This window comes from Xiphophorus hellerii, chromosome 1 (assembly GCF_003331165.1).
Source record: "Xiphophorus hellerii strain 12219 chromosome 1, Xiphophorus_hellerii-4.1, whole genome shotgun sequence".
NCBI classification, from domain to species: domain Eukaryota; kingdom Metazoa; phylum Chordata; class Actinopteri; order Cyprinodontiformes; family Poeciliidae; genus Xiphophorus; species Xiphophorus hellerii.
Window position 1 is genome coordinate 30,850,481 of NC_045672.1, and position 20,181 is coordinate 30,870,661.

Here is a 20,181-nt window from a genome sequence, read left to right on the forward strand (position 1 = left end):
CTTTGTTTTGATACCAGAACCATTCAAATGAACCTTGTAGTTCCTGAGATAAACTCAGAAATGATAGTAAAAAACATTTTGCTGCTTCAGGTTTTTCGAGGAGCTGCTTCTGGACGCAGACTGGAGTGTGAATGCGGGCAGCTGGATGTGGCTGTCCTGCAGTTCATTCTTTCAGCAGTTTTTCCACTGCTACTGCCCTGTGGGCTTCGGCCGGCGCACCGACCCCAACGGGGACTTCATCAGGTGGGTACCTTTCCTGTTATCGCCCATTGGTGCCAACAACTGATTCCAGCCGCCTGAATGCTGCCCTTCTTCCCTCCATCCCTCTCTCTCCATAAACCAGATATTATTAGGTTACTGAAAGCAATAAGACCTAAAACTTGATCCAGGAAGTAGCTCATATTAATAGATTTATTTCTCTAAATGTTTGGAAAGTTTTCTAGACTTGCTTTTTTATCTTTAGTTCATAAAATGAGGCTCAGATCAGGCAACTATTCAGCTGCACAGGCCAAACTAAAGCACATAACAAGAGAGAGAGATGGGGGGGATAAATGCGGGGCCTCCAGATCTCTGGGTAAGTGATGAGGTAGAATAAGACTCCTTAAACTTTTTGCTATTTTCTTGTTTTGCCATCATTCCATCTTTCCGTCTGTTCCAACTTCAGTACTGTAGCCTTTGGGATGTCAGGCATGTCTTTTCTAACAACCTCAGTTCTCTCAGTGTAATTTTTAATTGTTTGTGAGTGTTGGTGATTGTGAACACGCATACATCAGTAGGTTTATACCTGTTGCTAGCAGATGACTCGCTGCAGAGACGTAGATTATTTCCTCTCTTTTTTTCTGGATGTAGCTTTGTGTTTGTGTTTTTGGCTCATCTGTTTTTTTATGGGGGGATTGGAGGAAAAGTTCAGCTGTCCCTCTCCCCTGTGTAGATTGTAGCTGATTGCTTTTAAGTTGATTGGCCGTTCTCCAGCCCCCTCCTTCCACCCAGGTGCAGTCTGGGCCGCCCGGCTCCAGACCGCCCGGGGTAGAAGTTGGAAATCCAGCTGAGAAATCGGTGGCCGTTTTGTTCTGATTCTACCTGTGCAACCCTGAGGGACGGGACTTGCTCACGCCCCAGCGGCGCCCTCTGGGCAGGTTTGTGACTCAGTAGCGTCTCATTTCGTCAAAAGGGACTCTGACCGCTTGGTAGGGAAATGCAATCGCCTTGCCTGCGTTCGTTAGGTAGAGCTCTGTGAAGCATTTCCCGGAGGGTAGCGAGGAGAGGCGTTGGACCAGCTGTAGCTCTGCCAGCGCAGTGTGGCGCTGGTACTCGTTACCTGCGCGGTGCCACGCGAGCCGGTCCATTGTCCAGGCGCTGGGCAAAGCCCCTCGTCCAGCCCTTTGTGAAATGTTCAGTGATGCTCTGCTTAGGTGAATGCAGCCTTGTTGGTTCCGGTGGGCCTGGAGCAGCGGCTGGCTTTGTGCTGAAAACAGACATGGGTTAGGTCATCTAGCTAATTCACACTGTGGTACCACAAAAATGAAATAAAAATTAATAATATTTCAAGTACTAGAATTGTTTTCAATGCAATACATGCAAAAAATTCCTCTTTTATATCCAAAACCACAAGAAAAGCAAACATTAAGCACCTTAAATAGTAACTTAAATTGGTTGAACCTGTGATAGTCGTTACATTTATATGTAATAATAAGACGAATTTTTCTTTTTAGTCTCGCGGCTTATTCACTTATATCCTAAAAACACCAGGAAAACAAACATTAACTGCCTGAAAATTAGGAGATGCTGGGTGAGCCAAACGTTTTCAGTTTGCAAAAATGCTAAAGTGCTAAACAAATAATTAGCTCGGCTATTAGCATATTAGCGTAAGCGTTCCCACCGCTGTGCAGAGTAAAACTACTTCAACATGTTGTTACTAAAGTAAAAGCAAAAAGTAGCAAAGAAATTACTCAAGTAAGAGTAAAAAAATGTTTGATCAAATGATCAATCATTTAACATTTCAGGTGGACCAAAATATTAAGTTAAGTTGATATTTTGGCATTGTAATGAAGGAAATGACAGTAATTCACATAAATAACAAAAAATAACAAAATCAGGCAAAAGAAAATGTTTCCAAATCAGTTTCTTTCAATAAAAAAACTTTAAAAAAATACTGCAGGTGTGTGTCTGTTATTGGTGATTTTTTTGATTAAAATATGTTCAGTGGTAAAAAAAAACAACAGAAGTTTTACTGAAGTACAATGAAATCACTCAAGTAAAAATACAGCATAATAAAAATACTCTTAAAAGTAATTTTAAAAAAAGGTTACTCAAGCAAATGTAAATAGTTTCTACCCAACAGCCACTGTGTTTCTCTGTTCTCTTCCTGTCGTTTTGATTATATTTTGCAGTCTGATAAAAATAACTTAAGCTAATTATTGGATTTAAAAAAAAAAGTATTTCAGCTAAAACAGCAGAAGTAAATGTCTTAGAGCTTTGTATCACAGTGTGCTGCCTTCCTAAAAAAACAAAGTGTGTAGGAAGTGTAGGCTCCGCCCCCAACACCACCCGCTGGTCCCTTCCAGGACCGCTCGCTACTAGCAGGTCGCGGATCTTCCTGACAAAAGGGTTGTGGTCCTTTTTGGTGAAATGAGGGGGCTCCCTAGTGGGCCGGCCCAGAGTGTGGCGCTGTGGAGGAGACAGTCAGCAGGGGGGCTATGGGCCTGCTGACCACTTAAAAGTTAACCACCACAGTCTGGGGGATGGGGAGCATGTGTGAGCTCTTTTCTCAGTCCACCACTGTCTGATCATGGGAGATGAAGGTTGGAGGGAAGGAGGGTGGGGGCCTGGAGCTGCGAGGTATAATGGGAAACTTCTGTCATCGACAACGAGTTTGGAGCATATTTCCTTTAACGACTGGCAGAGTTTTAGATGTTTTTTAAAAAAAGAATATTAGGGATGCACCGATTTTTATCAGCCGGCCGATTCATCGGAGCCGATTTCCTCAATTTGGGGAGTTTGGTGATGGGCCGATGCTTACTTACATGTGAAGCCGATCTTATTTACCTCAGCAAAGGTCTGAAAATCAGCTGCTGTCTTCTTCTCTCCTGTTAGAGAGGTTTGACTGTTAGCCCCGCCCACCAGGTGACATCCGCACGTTTGCTGTTAACAAGAGTCACTGTTACCAACTCAGCCATTTTTCTTGCTACATTTAGCGCCACTTCAGACAAAATAAATCTGGTCTGAGCCTTTTTAAAGATTGGTAATCGGCGATCGGCCAGAAAACTGCAATCAGTGCACCTCTAAAGAACATTCATCAGAAACATTTAAACATGGCAGATGGATAGATCTGAGTTTAAACGCCAAAGGAATCAAGCAAACTTTTTTTTCAGCGAGAAAACAGTTTTCTTTTTTTTCTTTTTTTCTCTTTTTTTTTTTTTTTTGATGGCAGAATTTTCCCAGCATACACCTGCTCTGGTCGGGGTGGGGGGTGGGTGGGGTCAATGCTCTCTGCTTTCTAACCGCGTGTTACAGTAGACGTCTCCTAGCATCTTCTACTCAATCGGCAGTGGTCTCTCTCTCTCTCTCTCGAGTGATGGTGCGATCTCCGTAGCGAGCGGAGCGTCGTCCGTCACGTGCGTGCGTGTCGGCCCACTGGGCCGGACCACACCAGCCCCCACCCCTCTCTGCACAGTTCCACTCGCCCCCCCTCCTTCTGTCCTGTCAGTCTCCCCTCCTGGGAATAGGTAAGGTTGGACCGAGTCCAGTAGGTAGGTGGCCTCTCTTTGTCACACTGAGCGACTCCTGGCAGCTCAGTGACTCAACGCTATTGTGAGAAGTTGATTTTTTTGGTTTCATCTCTTGGAGGATTATACTTTTCCTATTGTCAGTGGTGTGGCTGTTGTCACGGTAACTTGCAGTAAATGTGTTCAGGACCACAGCCCCTCGTTTTCCATCAGGTTTGGAGCTTCAGTTCTCACTCTGCACTGTCATCGTATCTCACTTCAGTGCCAGAAATGCTCAAAAATGAGTTTCAGAATGGAAGAAAAAAGATTTTCTGCTTGAGCTCTCTTGTACCGTAGCATGTTGTGGTTGTACCTCTCATTTTGTAGCAGCTATTTTCCATAGAGCCTGTAAGCATGATGGCCTGCCTGCTCCGATTAATTAGAACACAATGATGGGCGGCAAAATAAAACACAAATTTTTCTTAACACAGATGAATAGAAAACTGTGTTCATACATTATTACAGCTATAAAACTTAAATTAAAACACATTTTTGTTAACTATTAAGTAAGATAAGTAAGATACTTCCCATTTGGCAAAAGCAAGAGCATCTAATGTCGTCTTGTGCTTCCAGGCGATACTTACCTGTTCTCCGAGGTTTTCCCGCCAAGTACATCTACGACCCCTGGAACGCCCCAGAGTCCGTTCAGGCGGCAGCCAAGTGTATCATCGGAGTCCATTACCCGAAACCCATGGTGCACCACGCGGAGGCCAGCCGGCTCAACATCGAGAGGATGAAGCAGATCTACCAGCAGCTGAGCCGATACAGAGGCCTGGGTGAGGAAATGAAGTCAAATTGTTGCTATTTAAGGATTTTAAGTACAGTCATCGTATAAAAATAAATCAAAAAAGTATCACGCACAACAAATGGCACAATATATTTCACATGCAGCTACAAGAACCTAGATTTGTACAGATTATTGGGGGAGGGGGGGCCCTAAAAAATTCAAGATGGCGGCCACATTTATTGCAGATTTACACTTTTAGTGAAGTATTGTATTTAATTCAACCTATTTACTGATCATTTTCAAAGACCACCACCATGGTTGTCATGTAAAATCCATTTCTGAACTAAAATCATCATTTATATGAATGTGTTTGGTGTCAAATCCTACATATTTTGAACCCCATATTTTTTTTTATCTTGTTTTCTTTTTCTGGTAGACTTTTTTTCAAAATGGCCACCATGGTTGTAATGGAGAATATATGTTTGCTCTAAAATTGGCTGGCAGTAGCTGTTGCCAGTGATGGGCACAGCTAGCCAAAAAGCAGCAAGACTCTTAGCTCTGCTAAAAAAGTTAGCGGAAGCTAACGCTAACCATTATGTACAGCAATCTTAAAGTGTCACACACAACAAATCGCACAATATCCTTCACAGGCGGATACAAGAACTTAATTTGGTACAAATTTTAAGGGGGTGGGAGGGAATCAGAAAAATTAAAGATGGCCGCCGTCATGGTTGTCGAGGAACATTTATTTTTGCATTGAAAGTGCCCAGAGGAATCCTTGTAGTGTCTAATCATACTTAAGTGAACCCATACAAATCATATTTACTGATCATTTTTAGATTTCTCAAGATGCAACAAGAATCTTGGCTCCTCTAATATTAAACACATAAAAGTAATTAGCGGAAGCTAACGCTAACCATTACATACAGCCATGGTACAAAAGTATCACACACAACAAATTCCACGATGTTCTGGTATATGGAGAAATGTGAAGGCATTTATCATGAAAAATGTTAAATCAAATATTACTAGTAAATTTTGATGTTAGTTCGTCTCAGTTTAATATAAAAAAGGACAAAAATGGCAATATTTTTGTTTTTTATGTAGTTGTGTTATAATTTTCATGCATTAATAGTTGCTCAATAATTGCACACACACAGATATTCTCCAAAGAAAACAAAACTTTTAAAAATATTTCTAAAATATTCAATATGATCAGGAGTGTGTGTTTGTGTTTTCCAGGTCTGTTAGCTTCTGTCCCCTCCACAAACGGGAACGGGAACGGAGGAATGATGGCCTACTCCCCTGGAGAGCAGCAGTCAGGGACCAACAACAACAATTCACATTGTAAGAAATCAAGGAACAAAATATAACCTGTGCAGAGTTTTTATTATTGATTAGGATCCGTTTGAAGACACTTTTCTCTTATTTCAGTGCCTGGAGTGTCAGGAAGCTCGGTGGCCACAGGCAACGGCAGCGGGAGCATTTTATTTAACTTTGATAACGAAGAACAGACGAGACCCAGCAACGTTGGACAACAGCAACAGCAGCGACTTCACACACTGCCACAGAACCAACATCAGCAGCAACATGGTAAGAACACTTCTGATAGGAATGTTTCCTGTTAAATATCACATTTTTATCCTTTATTTGTCTGAATGAAGGAACAAAGGTGGCAAAAACACGACGGCCTGCCGAAAATTTTCCACAACAGAAAAAAATGTGTTAAATTCTGATAAAAACCAACATTTTAGCCACAGTTCCAGAAGGTTTGTCTGGTTAAAAATAATGCTACACAATACCCACTGTGAGGCATGGAGGTGGCAGCATTATGCCCTATGTCTCTTCAGATAGACTGAGATTTCAGTCAAGGTGAAGGAAATTATGACCAGTTCCAAAAACTATTCAGTTTTGATCCAAAACCTCCTTAAAGATAAGGAGGAGATTATATTCGTCAGCATTGATGTGAGTCCAAATCATGAAAACAAGATTTCACCAGAGGAAGTTACTAAATCAGAGAAACTTACAGTCTGGTGGATCTAAATAACTGAAGTATACTTGCTACTGTTCAAACACAGACACTAAATTATAAATTTGAAAACTACAGCAGTACAGAACATTTAAATACACCAACAGCTTCACAAGGTCAAACGTGTAAAAACAACTTTAATATGTTCAGTCAGTGCATTTAGGAGTATAACAGCCCATGTAAAATAAATTATAAAGAATCTGAAACTGACAAAAACAAAAGGCTGGATACTTTGGTCAAACACGTAAAGTACAAACTGCAACAAACTTTCCTTAAAATGGTTCAGAAAGTGAAATTGTTTCTATTTAGCCTTTATTTAACCAGATTCACTGAGATTAAAACTCTCTTTCAAGAAATACTTGGCCAAATTAAGCAAATCAGGAATTCTAAATATAATGTAAGTTAAATAACAAAGCATAGAATTAGACTGAATAGATCTGCCCTTAGGGATTTGCCACATTATCACGATACCCAATCTAGAATTTATTCCAGAATTGGGACCGATTCGGATATTAATATCGGATCGGTGCAGCTCTACTTCTACCCAGGAAAAAAGTATTCTGAAATTGAATCATAAAGTGTTTAAAGGTTTCAGGTGCAAACCTTTTCAAGAATATCTGTTATTTATGCAGATAAATAACAGATATTTTGCCTCCTGACAGATTTGTTGGGTTTTTCTGTTAATTTGTGCAGAAGTCACATTTATGGGGGAAAAATGTCTTTTCATTACACAAACCTGGATTTTGATGATTGTTTTCACTTTCAAGTTACTTTTATGTCCTAATCTAGATTATTTCTGAATTTATACATAAAAATGAATGAACTTCATGTTGTGAATGTCATAATTAAGCACAATCTGTGTTGTGTCTCCAGCAGGATACCACTCAGTGCCAGACGCCAGCCAGAACATCACCAGCAGCCGACTCTATCATGAGTTTGCTGTGCCTCAACACCCAGGTGAGAGCTGTGAGCAGATACGTTTCTCTTTTAGACTCATAAAGCATTCGTGTAATAATTATATATCAATTAGAAAAACACATTATTATTCTAATGTAAGTACTCATCTCTGCCACAAGGGGGCAACACATTTACAGTAGCAGCTTGTTCCTGCGTGTTTTCTGTGCGTTCATGCTTCAACACACCAAATTTGAATGAGTGGGTCAGTAAAAGTCCTCCATAGAACCTAGTGACTCACTGATCAACTGCTGAAAGTATTTGAAACATGGAGCTCCTGAAACTCCTGTCTCAGTTTACTCCAGGTCATTCCTCTCATGTCCGTTTTTCTGCTTGCCCTCGGCGACTTTCAGGCCTCCTCCTGCACACCAGGGGCAGCGGCATCACAGGAAAGCGAGAGCGCGAGTCGGAACGGGAAGCGTCAGGGGAAGAGGAGCTGGCGTCCTGCTCTGTGAACAAAATGCAGAGACAGAGTGCAGAGGTCAGCCCTCAAAGTGCTAAAGAACTCGGCACTTCTTTTTCCTTCCAAACACAAGAAACATATGCAGGCTTAAATTAATGTATCTCAAATTAAGGCCTTAGAAAGTCTTAAAGTCATTTAATAAAAGTCAGTCAGGGGTATCCAAAGTGCAATTAAAAAATGATCCAAATTTGGCCCGTTGATGCAGATGGAGACTTTTAATGTATAATTTTCTTACAAAATAAAATGTAAAGTACAGCACCAAGTGTTTATCTTTTTATAACTGAGCTTTAGCAAAAGGTAAAATCATCATGTTTAATCAGAGACTTTTGCACCCAAATCAGCTTTTATTTAATTTAGTAAACTTGGCTAAATGTAGGAAGGGTTTTGGAAGAAAGTGACCCAAATCCTGTTTTTATCACTGAAAATAAATGTGTTCAATTGACCTCAGAAGAAACTGAAAACTAGATGCTTTTCTTTTAATACAGCAACCGTGCAAAATCTACGACGGCGTATTAGGGCCATTGTAGATTTAAAAAAAAAAAAAACAGTAGCAAATTTAAACCAAAGAAATTGAGATTAATCCCAGAAATTTTCTACAAAAATTTGTGCATTTCTTGAGTTTCAAATGTTGAAAATATTTCACTTTTGAAACTCAGAAAAATTCCAAAAAATAAAAAATTTTAAAATGTTTTTCAGGAACATTTCTGAGATTTTTTAAGTGTATTTATTTATCTATTTATTTGTTATTTGGTAGAGTTGTATTTTTTTATTATTTTTTTTATCTACAATGGCCTTAACACACAATCATAAAAATCCCTCGCAAGTTTTGGAACTACAATAAAAATCCATTTTGAAAAAAAATTAGGCTACTTTAAGGTTTTTTTTTCTTTTTTTTTTTGGCTACTTTTGACTCAGAGATTTTGGTCCACATGACAAAAAGTTTGTACACCCCTGAATTAAGCTGATTCTTACTTCAATGACAGGTGATTATTGATTAGACTATTTAATCGTGTATTTTATGTATTTTTCTTTATCAGGACTTTTCTGTCGGGTAAAGGTTTGCGTTGCATCAAACGTCTTCAATGCGTGTGACTCACTTTTAGCAAAGAACAAACTGGAATTAATTCTCACTTCATTGTTTCCTGCCAGACTTTTTGTTTTGTTTTTATCAAGGAACCTGCGGCTCATTTTTTCTCATTATGTGTTATTGACACAAAATAATTCAGTTCAGTTAAATTTATTTATAGAAATGTCACTTCAAGGCATGTCAGGAGAAAACTAAAAATAAATGGGCTGGTGTGACGTAAACAGAAACCAGTTTCTACCAGGGAAAAACCGATCTGTGCGTCTCGGAATGAATGTTTTCTGGATGTAATTAACTTGACAGTCGTTTATAATTTATGTGCTTGTGGTTGGTTTTGTAATTTACTGCTAAACTGCTTCAGGTTCAGGTCTCCTTTTTATGTAATCAGATTTTCCTCTCAAAGGTTGCGAGTACGGCTGCAACTAAGTTATTTTAGTAATTGATCATTTTGATGAGTAATCGATTAGTCACATTTAAAAATTTCTCCAGGATTTTTATTTAACCTCTTGTGCCTTTTTATACAATGTTAGTAATACATTAAAAGATGCAAGCGCACTAATAATCCAATTTGTTTAAGTAAGAAAATAAGCATTTTAATCCCTTGAATGCCACAACAGCATTTAGTGAACAATTAATCATTTGTAGCAAAGAATGCATCTGCAGTTAAAAAATAATTATAACACCAACATCTGAAAAGCTCAGGCCTTTAACATAAATAGTGTACAGCTAATATTATAATAAGAATTATATAAATCATTATATAAATGATTGAATCAGAATCATAGGAGATTATTTTACAGAATTTGAACTAAGTGAAGGTAAAACTTCGGTGTGTATTTATATATTAATTACTGCTTCGAGTGTGTTGTTCTTTCAGTAAATTGCATTTTTGAGTCTGTTAACAATAAATCAATCACTAAATTAGCTGATGATTATTTTTTAATAATCAATTAATACAAATGAATTGATTAATCATTTCAGCCCTTGTTGAGAGCCTGAATTCCAATAGGAAATACGAGATCAACTTTTAAGTTGTTCAGAAACTGAGTAATTGTGCAAAAGCTTTAAAATAAGTTCTTATGGGAATACAATGATGCCAAATGTCGCTCTTTGCTGCAGTTAAAGATTTTATCCTGCCTTTCTGTGTGGAGCAGAAAGATGAACTTTTGTCCTGACCCAGCCTTGTTTTTTTGCATCATTTTAATGTTTTTAGTTCTTGCTCTGACTGTACATTTTTGATCAGGTTCAGAAGGAAACTCTTTGCCTGAAGACATTTCCTGACTCATAAAAATCAAAACTACTTTTCTTCAAGTTTTATTTACATTTATGGCTGATTTGCTGAGGCACATGCAGCCCATGTGGCAATTTCATTTAGCTTCTATGGTTACATAGAATATACATTGTAGTTGTCCTGTGTGTGTATATATATTAGAAAAACACAAATCTGGTTTATAACAGAGTTACAAACTGTCAACTTTAGTTTGCTTTTGAATTATAATTCAAGACAGTGAAAAATAGCTGCACATCTAAATGCTAACTGAAGGGTTTGGAAATGCTCTCCAATAAATTTTTTAAATCTTTTTTTAACTTTCAATGCAACCAGTAAAGTATATTTGATGGTTTGAAGTCATTTTTTATGTTTCTTTTGGATTTTTTTTACACAATAAATTTGGAAAAATATTCAAAAATTTGAACAACTTCCTGGTAAGTTTTGAAATCCTTGCCTTATTTGCAGGAAAATAGCAATTTCTATGAACCGAGTTTTAACTATTTCTATGGTAAAACTGAATGCAAAGAGTTTAATCACAATTTTACCTAAAAAAAAAATCAAAACTTCTAAATATTTTAGGGCACATTTTAGAAAAACACAATGAAACCTATGTTATGTTTTCTTTTTTTAAACTGACATGATCATTTACAGCCTTTTTTAATAATATTTTCAGTAAATTTTCCATAAATATTGTTTGTCTGAATTATAATTTAGTCCTAAACACATTTACTCATTTCTGAACATTTTTCTCCAACAAAAATAAGAAATTGATGACACTTCTTCACCTTAGATCTGTTTACTAAATATCTGAATATATTTAATAAATTATAAATGTTATCAATTTGCTCTATATGTCAGCGTTAAACACAACCTTTGGAAAAGGCCCTGTGGCTATTAATGTTTATTTTATCCTTTGGATAACCATCAGTGAGGCAAAGACACAATAAATAGTGACTGTTTGTATGATGTGAACTTTCCTCTCCCACTTCAAAGCAAATATATTCCATTATTTGCAGTCTGTTGACAGCGCAGGGTAGTCATCTATGCAAATGTCAGACCTGTCATGAAGCTGCTCACAATAAAAAATACAAAGCAGATGTTTGTATACAGGAGCTTAAATATGGAAAACAATGGTTCGCATAATGGGCAAAAGCCATGGGAGTGGGAGTGCAGGAAAAAAGTCACCAGACATTTCGGAAATGAAAGATGGTAAAACCATGAAGATTACGTAATGTCTGGTTTGGAAAAAGTATCAGTTTGTATTTACATTTGAGCTAAAACGGATGTCCAAAAATACTTATAGTCTTCTCTATAATCAGTGCTAGAAGCTTTTTTTGGCATTGTAGATATAAAAAGTTTCTTTTATGTTTTTATCTCTTGAGTTGAACACCAAACGTTTGAAAAAGGAATGCCTCCTTGCCATCACCCTAATCTTTAAGCACCCACAGATTCTCTATCAGATTTAAATGACAGTTTTAGCCGCATTTAAAGCATTGATATTACACCCAGTCAGAAACATTAAATTAAAGGATTACTTTCAATCAAACTGCAAAAGCACAAAATATCACCAAGTATTTTTGTTCTGGTTTCTAGTCAAATATCTTAATACAATTGAAATAAGACAAAACTAACTTAAAATTTACTTTTCAGCAAAATATAGGTGCTTCTTTTACGTTAATATTGATGAAAAAGTTCTAGTTCTATTGGCAGATTATTTTATTATAATATGGGAAAAAATCTCTTGTTGTAAGTGAAATAATGTGCCATTGGAACTGATACTTTTTCATCAATATTTAAACATTATTGGCATAAAACAAGCTCATATTTCTTGTTGAAAAGTTACTTTTGAGTTAGCTTTATCTTATTTCTAAATGTACTAAGATGTTGAACTAGGAGCTAGACCAAAATTAATTGGTAAGGTTTTGTGTTTTTGGAGTGTAAAGCTGAATAATTTGGGTCCAAATGTATTCCATATCTGTTTAATCTAGCTCTAGAAACCTGTAAATTACCACAGTATAGTAAATATTTTACTATAGATACAGATTCAGAGCTGAGATATGCCAGGCTAAGTTTCTCCAGTCATGCCTCTGGTTAATAAGCAGCTAACCTGCTATCTAAAGACCAACAACACTCTTCCTCTTTTGCAGTCTGACTGTAGAGTCTGTCTTGCTTGTATTGCAGCAGCATTTTCAGTGTTAAATGAATCATATTTGACACTGAAACAAAGAGAAATAGTGTGGATTTGTGATTGATTAGCATCCTAATCAGTAGACTTACCAATGATCTTTTTGGAGAAACGCCTCACATGGTTTAAGTGAAATCAAGTTTATTTGTATAGAACATTTCAGCAACAAGTCGGTCACCAATTATAAAGCAATCAATAAACATTACATTTTGTCAAACGCAAAATATATCCAAATATATTGATTAATGTTTCAGTAATGATTAATCAAAAGCAACTCTAAACTGGTGGAGTTTTAGCCTTGATAGCTTTGTCCCCCAGAGGGGCAATTTGCTTTCCAGACAACTGGACAGTTTGCAGATAAATGAATAACATAAAGAAAAAAACAATAATGAAAATATACCACAGCATCCATATAGCAAACAGAACCGTTATTTACCACCACAGATTGTTTAGGCTTTGAGACCAACACTAACGGGGATACATGAACATTTATACCTTTCTGTTCCAAAGGAACTCAGTGTTCCAGCTGTTATGCAGTTTTCTGGAAGTTTGTTCCAGATTTGTGGTGCATAAAAGCTGAGTGCTTTTTCTCCTTGTTTGGTTCTGAACCAGAACCAGTACCAGAGAGGTCTGGAAGGTTGATGCAACAGATCTTTAATGTGTTTTGGTGCTAGGCAGTGATTTATAAACTTACAGAAGTATTTTAAAGTCTACTCTCAGAGCTCCAGGGAGCCAGTGGAAGGACTTTTAAAAAAACGTACGTCTTTGGCCATGTTCAATCTTTTCCGGTCTTAATTAGATCCAATCCTATTGCTATGCTAGCAGTTCTATTATCTATATATATGCTGATGACACCATTTTGTTCACATCTAGTCCAACTTAAACTGCTGCCTTCTCCAAGCTTCACTTTCTTTTAAATCCAAAGGCGCTCACATCTCTATCATTACAAACCACCTTTCACTCAAAGCACAACCTTCCTAGCTTAGATTACAGTGGCATTATCTGCAGGAACGCCTCCACAACTTTCTTCGTAAACCGGATGTCATCTATTTTACTGCAGTCCAATTTGTCCCGGGTTCTCCTTTCAGCACTCACCATGGTAACCAGTGTTGGCTTGTCCACTGGGCACCACCCCATTTTTTCAGGATACTACATTTGGATCAGGTTACAAGTTAATTTTTGAAAAACTGATGGGCTTTCAAGCTGATTATTAATTTGGTGTGGAAGTAATGAATCAGCGTCTTTCTCTGAATGAGAGAGATGGTTGCCTCAGTAACAAAATATTTGAGTGATTGTTTTCTGAAAGTTTGGTACATCTGAAGCCAAACTGGACCAAAAGTCCAAACATTATCATTTCTGAAAAGCTGCGTCAGGAGTTTGCATACAAGTAAACATCAGCAAACTTCAGTTAATCAAAGCTTTATTAAAAGGCTGAACTGGAATTCCTCTTCATGTGAGTTTTTATTTATTAAGTAAACAGCGTTATTTATAGTTTTCCTTCTTGAATATAACCCAAGAACTAAATTTTTTTTATTTTTTTTCTGTCTTTAAAGCAGATTTTAATATTTCCATGTCGTCTCTGGTCTTTCCTGCAGACATCTTAGGCCTGGTGGAGACGAGACGACTTGAAAACACGTTAGCATCACCATCCTGTCGGATGTTTGAGGAAAAGCTCAACGTCGCCTCCTGAGCTCCATCCGGACACGACGACCTGCCTGTCGATCTCAACGCACCACAACTGTGTGTCTTTTTTTTTTTGTTTTTCAAAGCTCCCAGAGGTATAAACACAAAGGTGAAAATGGGATGATTTTTTTAATCCAATGACAATTTCTTTTTTTTTTTTTTCTTTTTTTTTTAAGAAATTGGTTCTTTCAGGTGGGATAGCATGAGAAGAATGTGCAAAATGCCTCAAACCTACATCTTGGTTAAAATGTTTGCAAAAAAATAAGTTTAATTAACAAGAAAAATAACAAAAAAGCACTTAATTGTCTTAAAACTGCTGCCACCAGCCAATATAAACTGTACAGGTACTGAATTGCAGCTATAATTGTGATAATGGATTTATTTTTTCTCCCTCTTACAGTAAAACTACCTAAGACACTAAATCCCACCCATCAGTTTTACATCTTCACAGCAAAATAATGCAGTTTTAATATTTGTTTTATGCACCGGAGCAAAATTTGTTTTATTTTATTTAATAAAAATGTGGACATCTAAAAATGAAGGACAGTTTTCATTGAAATATACAGAATTCTGAGGGGTTTTTTCTTAAATCAATAAAAGTATAAGTTTTGACAGCGACAACCAGGCAGGTACTTTCAGGGACTTTATAGAAATAATCCAAGTACTTTCTCAGTTCACCTGTTGTTAGTTTGCATTCATTTGAGGTCCAGCTGGTCGTTTTTTTGTTTTGTTTTGTTTTTTCTTTAGTCTGCCGCTGCCTGCTTGGTGTAAGAGATTATTTGATGGCAGCTGGTGACTGAAGGTTTATTTTTGTTTGGAGGTTTTAAGGCACAAAGCACAGGAATCTAATTACACAATGTGTAACGAAGCACCTCAGACCAGCTCCATTCTTCATCTTGGATTGTTTTTACAGTGTGTTACTACAGATTACTTTGAAGACTGCTTTTAACTTGGTTGTTTATGCTGTAAAAAGAAAAAGAAAAGAAAAACGTTTTAAAGATGTGAAATTTTCCATGAAAAATCTTTTAGGGTTCCTTTACTTTTGCTTTTTTATTTATTCTCATAGATGTCATTGTGAGTCACCCACATCACAAACAATAACTATAAAAAGATTTGTAAATATGGGTTTAGTTCAGTGAAAAACAGTGATAACAGATTATTTCAAAGCAGTTTAAAAAGCTATTCAAATGAAATACCTAGCAGCCAATTTAATTATACCTGTAATCAATCTTTTACTTTTCCTTTCACAATGCCACTATTATCCTCACACCATCTCTCTTCATGTCTCCCTTTGCCACTTTCTCCAAATCTCTCATCAAAGCAGATGTAAACTTTTTCTTTTTCTCCTGCAGCTGTCTCCTACATCACCTCTGAAACTCTTTTCCCTCCACCTCCCCCACCCACACTCACCATTCACCAGCTTTGAATGCCTCAGCAGTCTGTTTAAACTCATCAACATTTGTCCTGTTATTGCTGACTTCCAGTCTTCTTCCACCTGCTTGCTGGACTCTTCCAGAAAAAAAATGTCAATATTTTCAGCTAACGTCATAATCGTTATTAGAAAAATCTGAAAAATGTAACATATTTTGCAGTAGACATCTCCCAGCCCTTTACCTTATCTATTTTTGGTTTACGTACGCTGGTTTACGTAAGCTTATTCGTGACATAGAAAAGATAATTTTTATCATGTGACGTCACAGTGAACAAAACACATCATAGCAGCTGGAAACTTTACTTTTTTCCTGCAGATATCTCTTAGATCACCTCTGAAACTTTTCTCCATCCACTCCACTCTCCCTGACCCAATCTCCTTAAACTCATCCGTTTTTTGTCCCTCTCCTTCCTCCCACTCAAGCTCATGAATTTTGTCCTAGTGCCACTGACTTTCATTCTTCTTCCTCCTATTTTCTGAACTCTCCCAAAAAAATCACAATATCATCGGCAAACATCACAATTGTCATACTATGAATATATAAAAATCCAAGTCCTTGTCTGTTTTAGTTTGTTTACACTTGCTTACGTGAGGTTACCAGTGGTGTTCAAAACCATTTTATCTGAAATCTCGCCCAACACTCAACAAAATACATCAGAACCTTCTGCAAACTTTCAATTTACATTCCTGCAGATATCTCTGTCCTGAATCACTTCTGAAACTCGGGCCGCCTCGTCTCTCATTCTTCCCTTTACCTTGAATGGTTCACCCCATCTGCTTAGTCACATCAATGAAAGACTTTCATTCCTTTTCTGGACTCTGCCCTAAAAATTACAATATTATCTGCAAACTTCATAATCATCTTATTTATAAAAAGATATAGAAACGCAATTGGATGCCTCATCTATTTTTTTGTATATTTACAGTGATTTACATGAGCTTACCAATAACGTAGTAGAACACTTTTACCACCTGAAATCACTCTAGTGAGCAAAATACATAATGGCTGTCAAACTTATTTATGCAGATATCTCTGCCATCCATCATGTCTGAAATTCTTTAACAAAGTTCTTAAACTCTTCCATTTTCTGTCTCTCCTCCTATTCAAACACATTAATTCTGTTTTGAATTCACTGATTTATTATTTTTCCACCTGCTTTCTGGACTCTTGCAAAAAAAATAACAGTATCATCTGCAAATGTGATAATCATAATATTAGGAATACATAAAGTCGCAGTCAGGTACCTTGTGAATTCTCTGTTTCCTTGCACTGATTCGTGGGATTTTACCGGTGACACAGTGAAAATGTTTGCATCATCTGAAGTCGACAAACAGACATAAAACTGAGGTCAGACGACCTGCAACTCTGGAGTTTCTATGAGTCAAAAAAACCGCTTAAAACTGCAGATTAAAGTCAAATTTCAATCAAAATAGACCTTTTCTGTATTTACATCACTTTTCTTTTTGATGTGAAACTATTTTAGGCCCATTGTAGGGTTAGATTAGGGTTTATTGTACTTTAGACTGTATAGCTGTTTAAATAAAACCCTTTCTCTGGTTCGTGTGGTTCAGTAGGAACCACTTGAATGTTATCGCCCTGTACCTTGATTGTACCACATTGCAGATTTTTTTTCTTTTATTCTTACTGTTTGTGGTGTGGACGCCCACTAATGGCATAAAAATGACTCACAACATCTCCCCCTTTTGATTTTTTGTTTGTTTTGAAGAAAAGTGTTCGGACTCAGCTGTAAATATTAATTAGCTTTAATCTTTGCTGTCCCAGTTAATCAGTTAATCTGCCGGGGGGAGTGCTGTTTGACCATATACATATTTAACTTAAATGTTCCTAAATTATTATTCACAAACCCAACGTCTCTGTGGTTTTTCCACCTTAATGTAATATTGTTACAGTATCGGTGATTTAGTGTTTCAAAGATTTTTATTTAAACTTACACGACCAAATATGTAAAAAATAATAATAATTTTCATTGAGTCAGTAGCATTTTCACCTTTCTGTTTCTCCCTCCAAAGTCTCAATTTGTTTAAAAATAACAACTTCAGAAGATTAGACTTTTGAAATTAATCAGTTAATCTGAGGGCTTAGAAGACGAGCAGTGTCTTTGCAAAAATTGCTACTTTTTTTTAAAGATTTCATATAAAACTAAAAAGTCAATGAACAAAACGATTAAAGCAGTAAGTTGAGCTAAAATAAAATAAGTGATTGTGTTTAAATGAGCTTAATTCTGTCAGAAAAGCAGAAACCGACATTCCTTAGAATAAATCAAATCCTGTCTGAAGGATTTCTACCACCAGAGAAGAAGTTAAACCACATATGAACACATGGCTTCTTGTCACATTGTGGAACCAAGAATTGTCCAGAATTGTACAAAACTGTTCATTTAAAACGTAGATAAAGGCAGAAAATTGTTGTTAAACATTAGAAAGATGCAGCTGGTCTTATTCAGGTTTTGTATTCGTCCGCCGGCTTTTGCATTTATTTACGTCTGTTGAGTTGAACCAGTTAAACCAGAAAATGTACCAAACCCACTCTCTGTAAAAGATACCTCTCCGAATTATAGAAATCCATATCTATTCACTGTAATTTATAAACAAAACACAAAGGATTTAAGAATTAAATCTCAGTGGGAAGATGAAGCTGAGTAGAGAACACAAGCGTCTGGAGAACGTGTTCGGTTTGCGTGCAGCAATATTCGAAATGCATATTAAGTTACTAACTCTGATGACAACTCTACTACATCAACCCCCATTATTCTGATAAATAGGCAATGCTCCCTACGACATTTTTCAACCCGTACACATTTCCATGAGCATCTTAGATTACAGTGATGATGACATCCCCCATAGGATGCTTCCCGCACACAAATCCAAAGTATAAAAATAAATGCAGAAAGTTACATTTTTGTCATGTTTAGGCAGGAGAAAACAGATCAAGTCCCAACCTGAGACCAGTACCGGTTTTGTTTTACATAAAATGTGGGACAAATAAAAGCAAGAGTCAAGTTACTTTGGATTGGCTCTATTCAAATAATCCGTGCTCTCCTGGCCAACGTTTGCGCATTCCAAGAATCCTAAAAAAACCAGATCACTGCAAAATAACTTAAACGCTTCATTGATGGGTGAAGTGAAGCGTTTTACTGTAGTCAGTCTTCATGATGACTTTGGCGTTTCTGCTGTCCTAAGAAAGCTCTGGTGACTCATGTACAGTTCTTGATATTTGTTCATCTGTGGTCAGGCTGCCCACGGCTTCAGGAGTAACGTAGAGGGGGCGGGCGGGTGGATGGGTGGGTGGATGGGTGGGGGTGATATTAAGATGTAGAGTTTCTGTATTAGAATTCTGTATGTCCTCAAAAAGATTGAAACATTATTAGGTTTTTGTAGTTTTTATCACAATAGTGAAAGCAAGTTGAACCAAGTTTTTATTCCTGATTTTATTTCCCATTATTATTATTATTATTATTATTATTATTATTATTGTCTTTTTGTTCCCTTCTGTGACAGGAAGGTGAAAAATACACCATCTGTCATTTCTGTACGTACTATGTTTTCTCTGTTTCTCCTTGTATAGTGAAAGGCTTTTCTTGTGCTTGATCGAGTTCAAATGGGGAATTAAAACTGCTACAACTTGACTCTGTCCTCCATGTTTTGTGTTTTATTTGCATCGATGCAGGAAATCTCATCTGATTTTACTGAAACTGGAACCTTGTTACTTTCCTACAGAGTTCATCATAGATAAACCAACCAAACTTAACTTGAACGTGCCTCAAACTGAGTTCCAGGTTTCGGTGGAACCTGCTGCGTTTTTAAATACAATTACAACTCAAAAAATTTAATATTGCAAAAAAAATAAAAGTTAACTATTTTGGTGTTTACAATATGAGGCACAAATCTAAAAAGTAGCAGCAAGCAGGAAAGATGTATGTCATTATTAAAAAGATTTTCCATTTTCATTACAAACCCAAAGACAAAACAATTAAATCATAACATATTGATGAGCTGAAATCTTAAATCTTTTCTCTACAGTTTAGATTAAACAGCAGTAATAATGAAAATTAAAATAAAGGGAAGATATTTCTCATACTATCTTAATAATAAAAAAATAAATACCACAGCTGTGACACTTCCGATGAAGACAGAAGTACAAAATCGAAACGTCACATATGTTTGAATAACTGTCTAAAAACAAAAGAATCTTTTAAGACAAAAATATTCAATTTGTACCTTTCTATTCTTCTCAAGTTGCTTAAAAACAAGACTGTTGTGGCTCTATTTACATAAAAATAAGGAATTAACTAAACTTCTCGTATTATCTGTTTTCCAGCCACATAGTGCCATTTTATAACAGAATCAAGTAACTGTTATACAACTTAAAATAAAATTGACTTTGTAATTGAATGCTTTGAAATGGGGCCTCTGTCTCTTTAAGAAACTCCACCTTCAGAAAGTCATCACATGGCTTCTCTATTTATTAACACTTTAACAAAATTTGTACCGGCGTTTCACTGAGACGTAGCTCCAATAATGAGCCCAGGTGAGCAGTTCCGCCAGGTGTTTGCTATTTGCTGCTGGCTA

General features: G+C 36.8%; 1 protein-coding gene across 3 annotated transcripts in view; it reads left to right on the forward strand.

The window, feature by feature from the left end:
* LOC116718343 (cryptochrome-1-like) overlaps window positions 1-19,238 on the forward strand; it is a 36,754-nt gene extending 17,516 nt beyond the window's left edge. Inside the window, exons 9-15 of one of the 3 annotated variants that reach the window (XM_032560189.1) lie at window positions 93-243; window positions 4,338-4,540; window positions 5,734-5,838; window positions 5,926-6,084; window positions 7,394-7,477; window positions 7,828-7,955; window positions 14,072-19,238. In XM_032560189.1, coding sequence (XP_032416080.1) covers window positions 93-243; window positions 4,338-4,540; window positions 5,734-5,838; window positions 5,926-6,084; window positions 7,394-7,477; window positions 7,828-7,955; window positions 14,072-14,080 — 839 coding nt within the window. In that variant the 3' untranslated portion in view covers window positions 14,081-19,238. Of the gene's footprint in view, window positions 1-90; window positions 244-4,337; window positions 4,541-5,733; window positions 5,839-5,925; window positions 6,085-7,393; window positions 7,478-7,827; window positions 7,956-14,071 lie in introns of those variants that run through there. The other 2 variants (XM_032560199.1, XM_032560210.1) reach the window with 2 other exon arrangements.
* The last annotated feature ends 943 nt before the right edge of the window (window positions 19,239-20,181 follow it).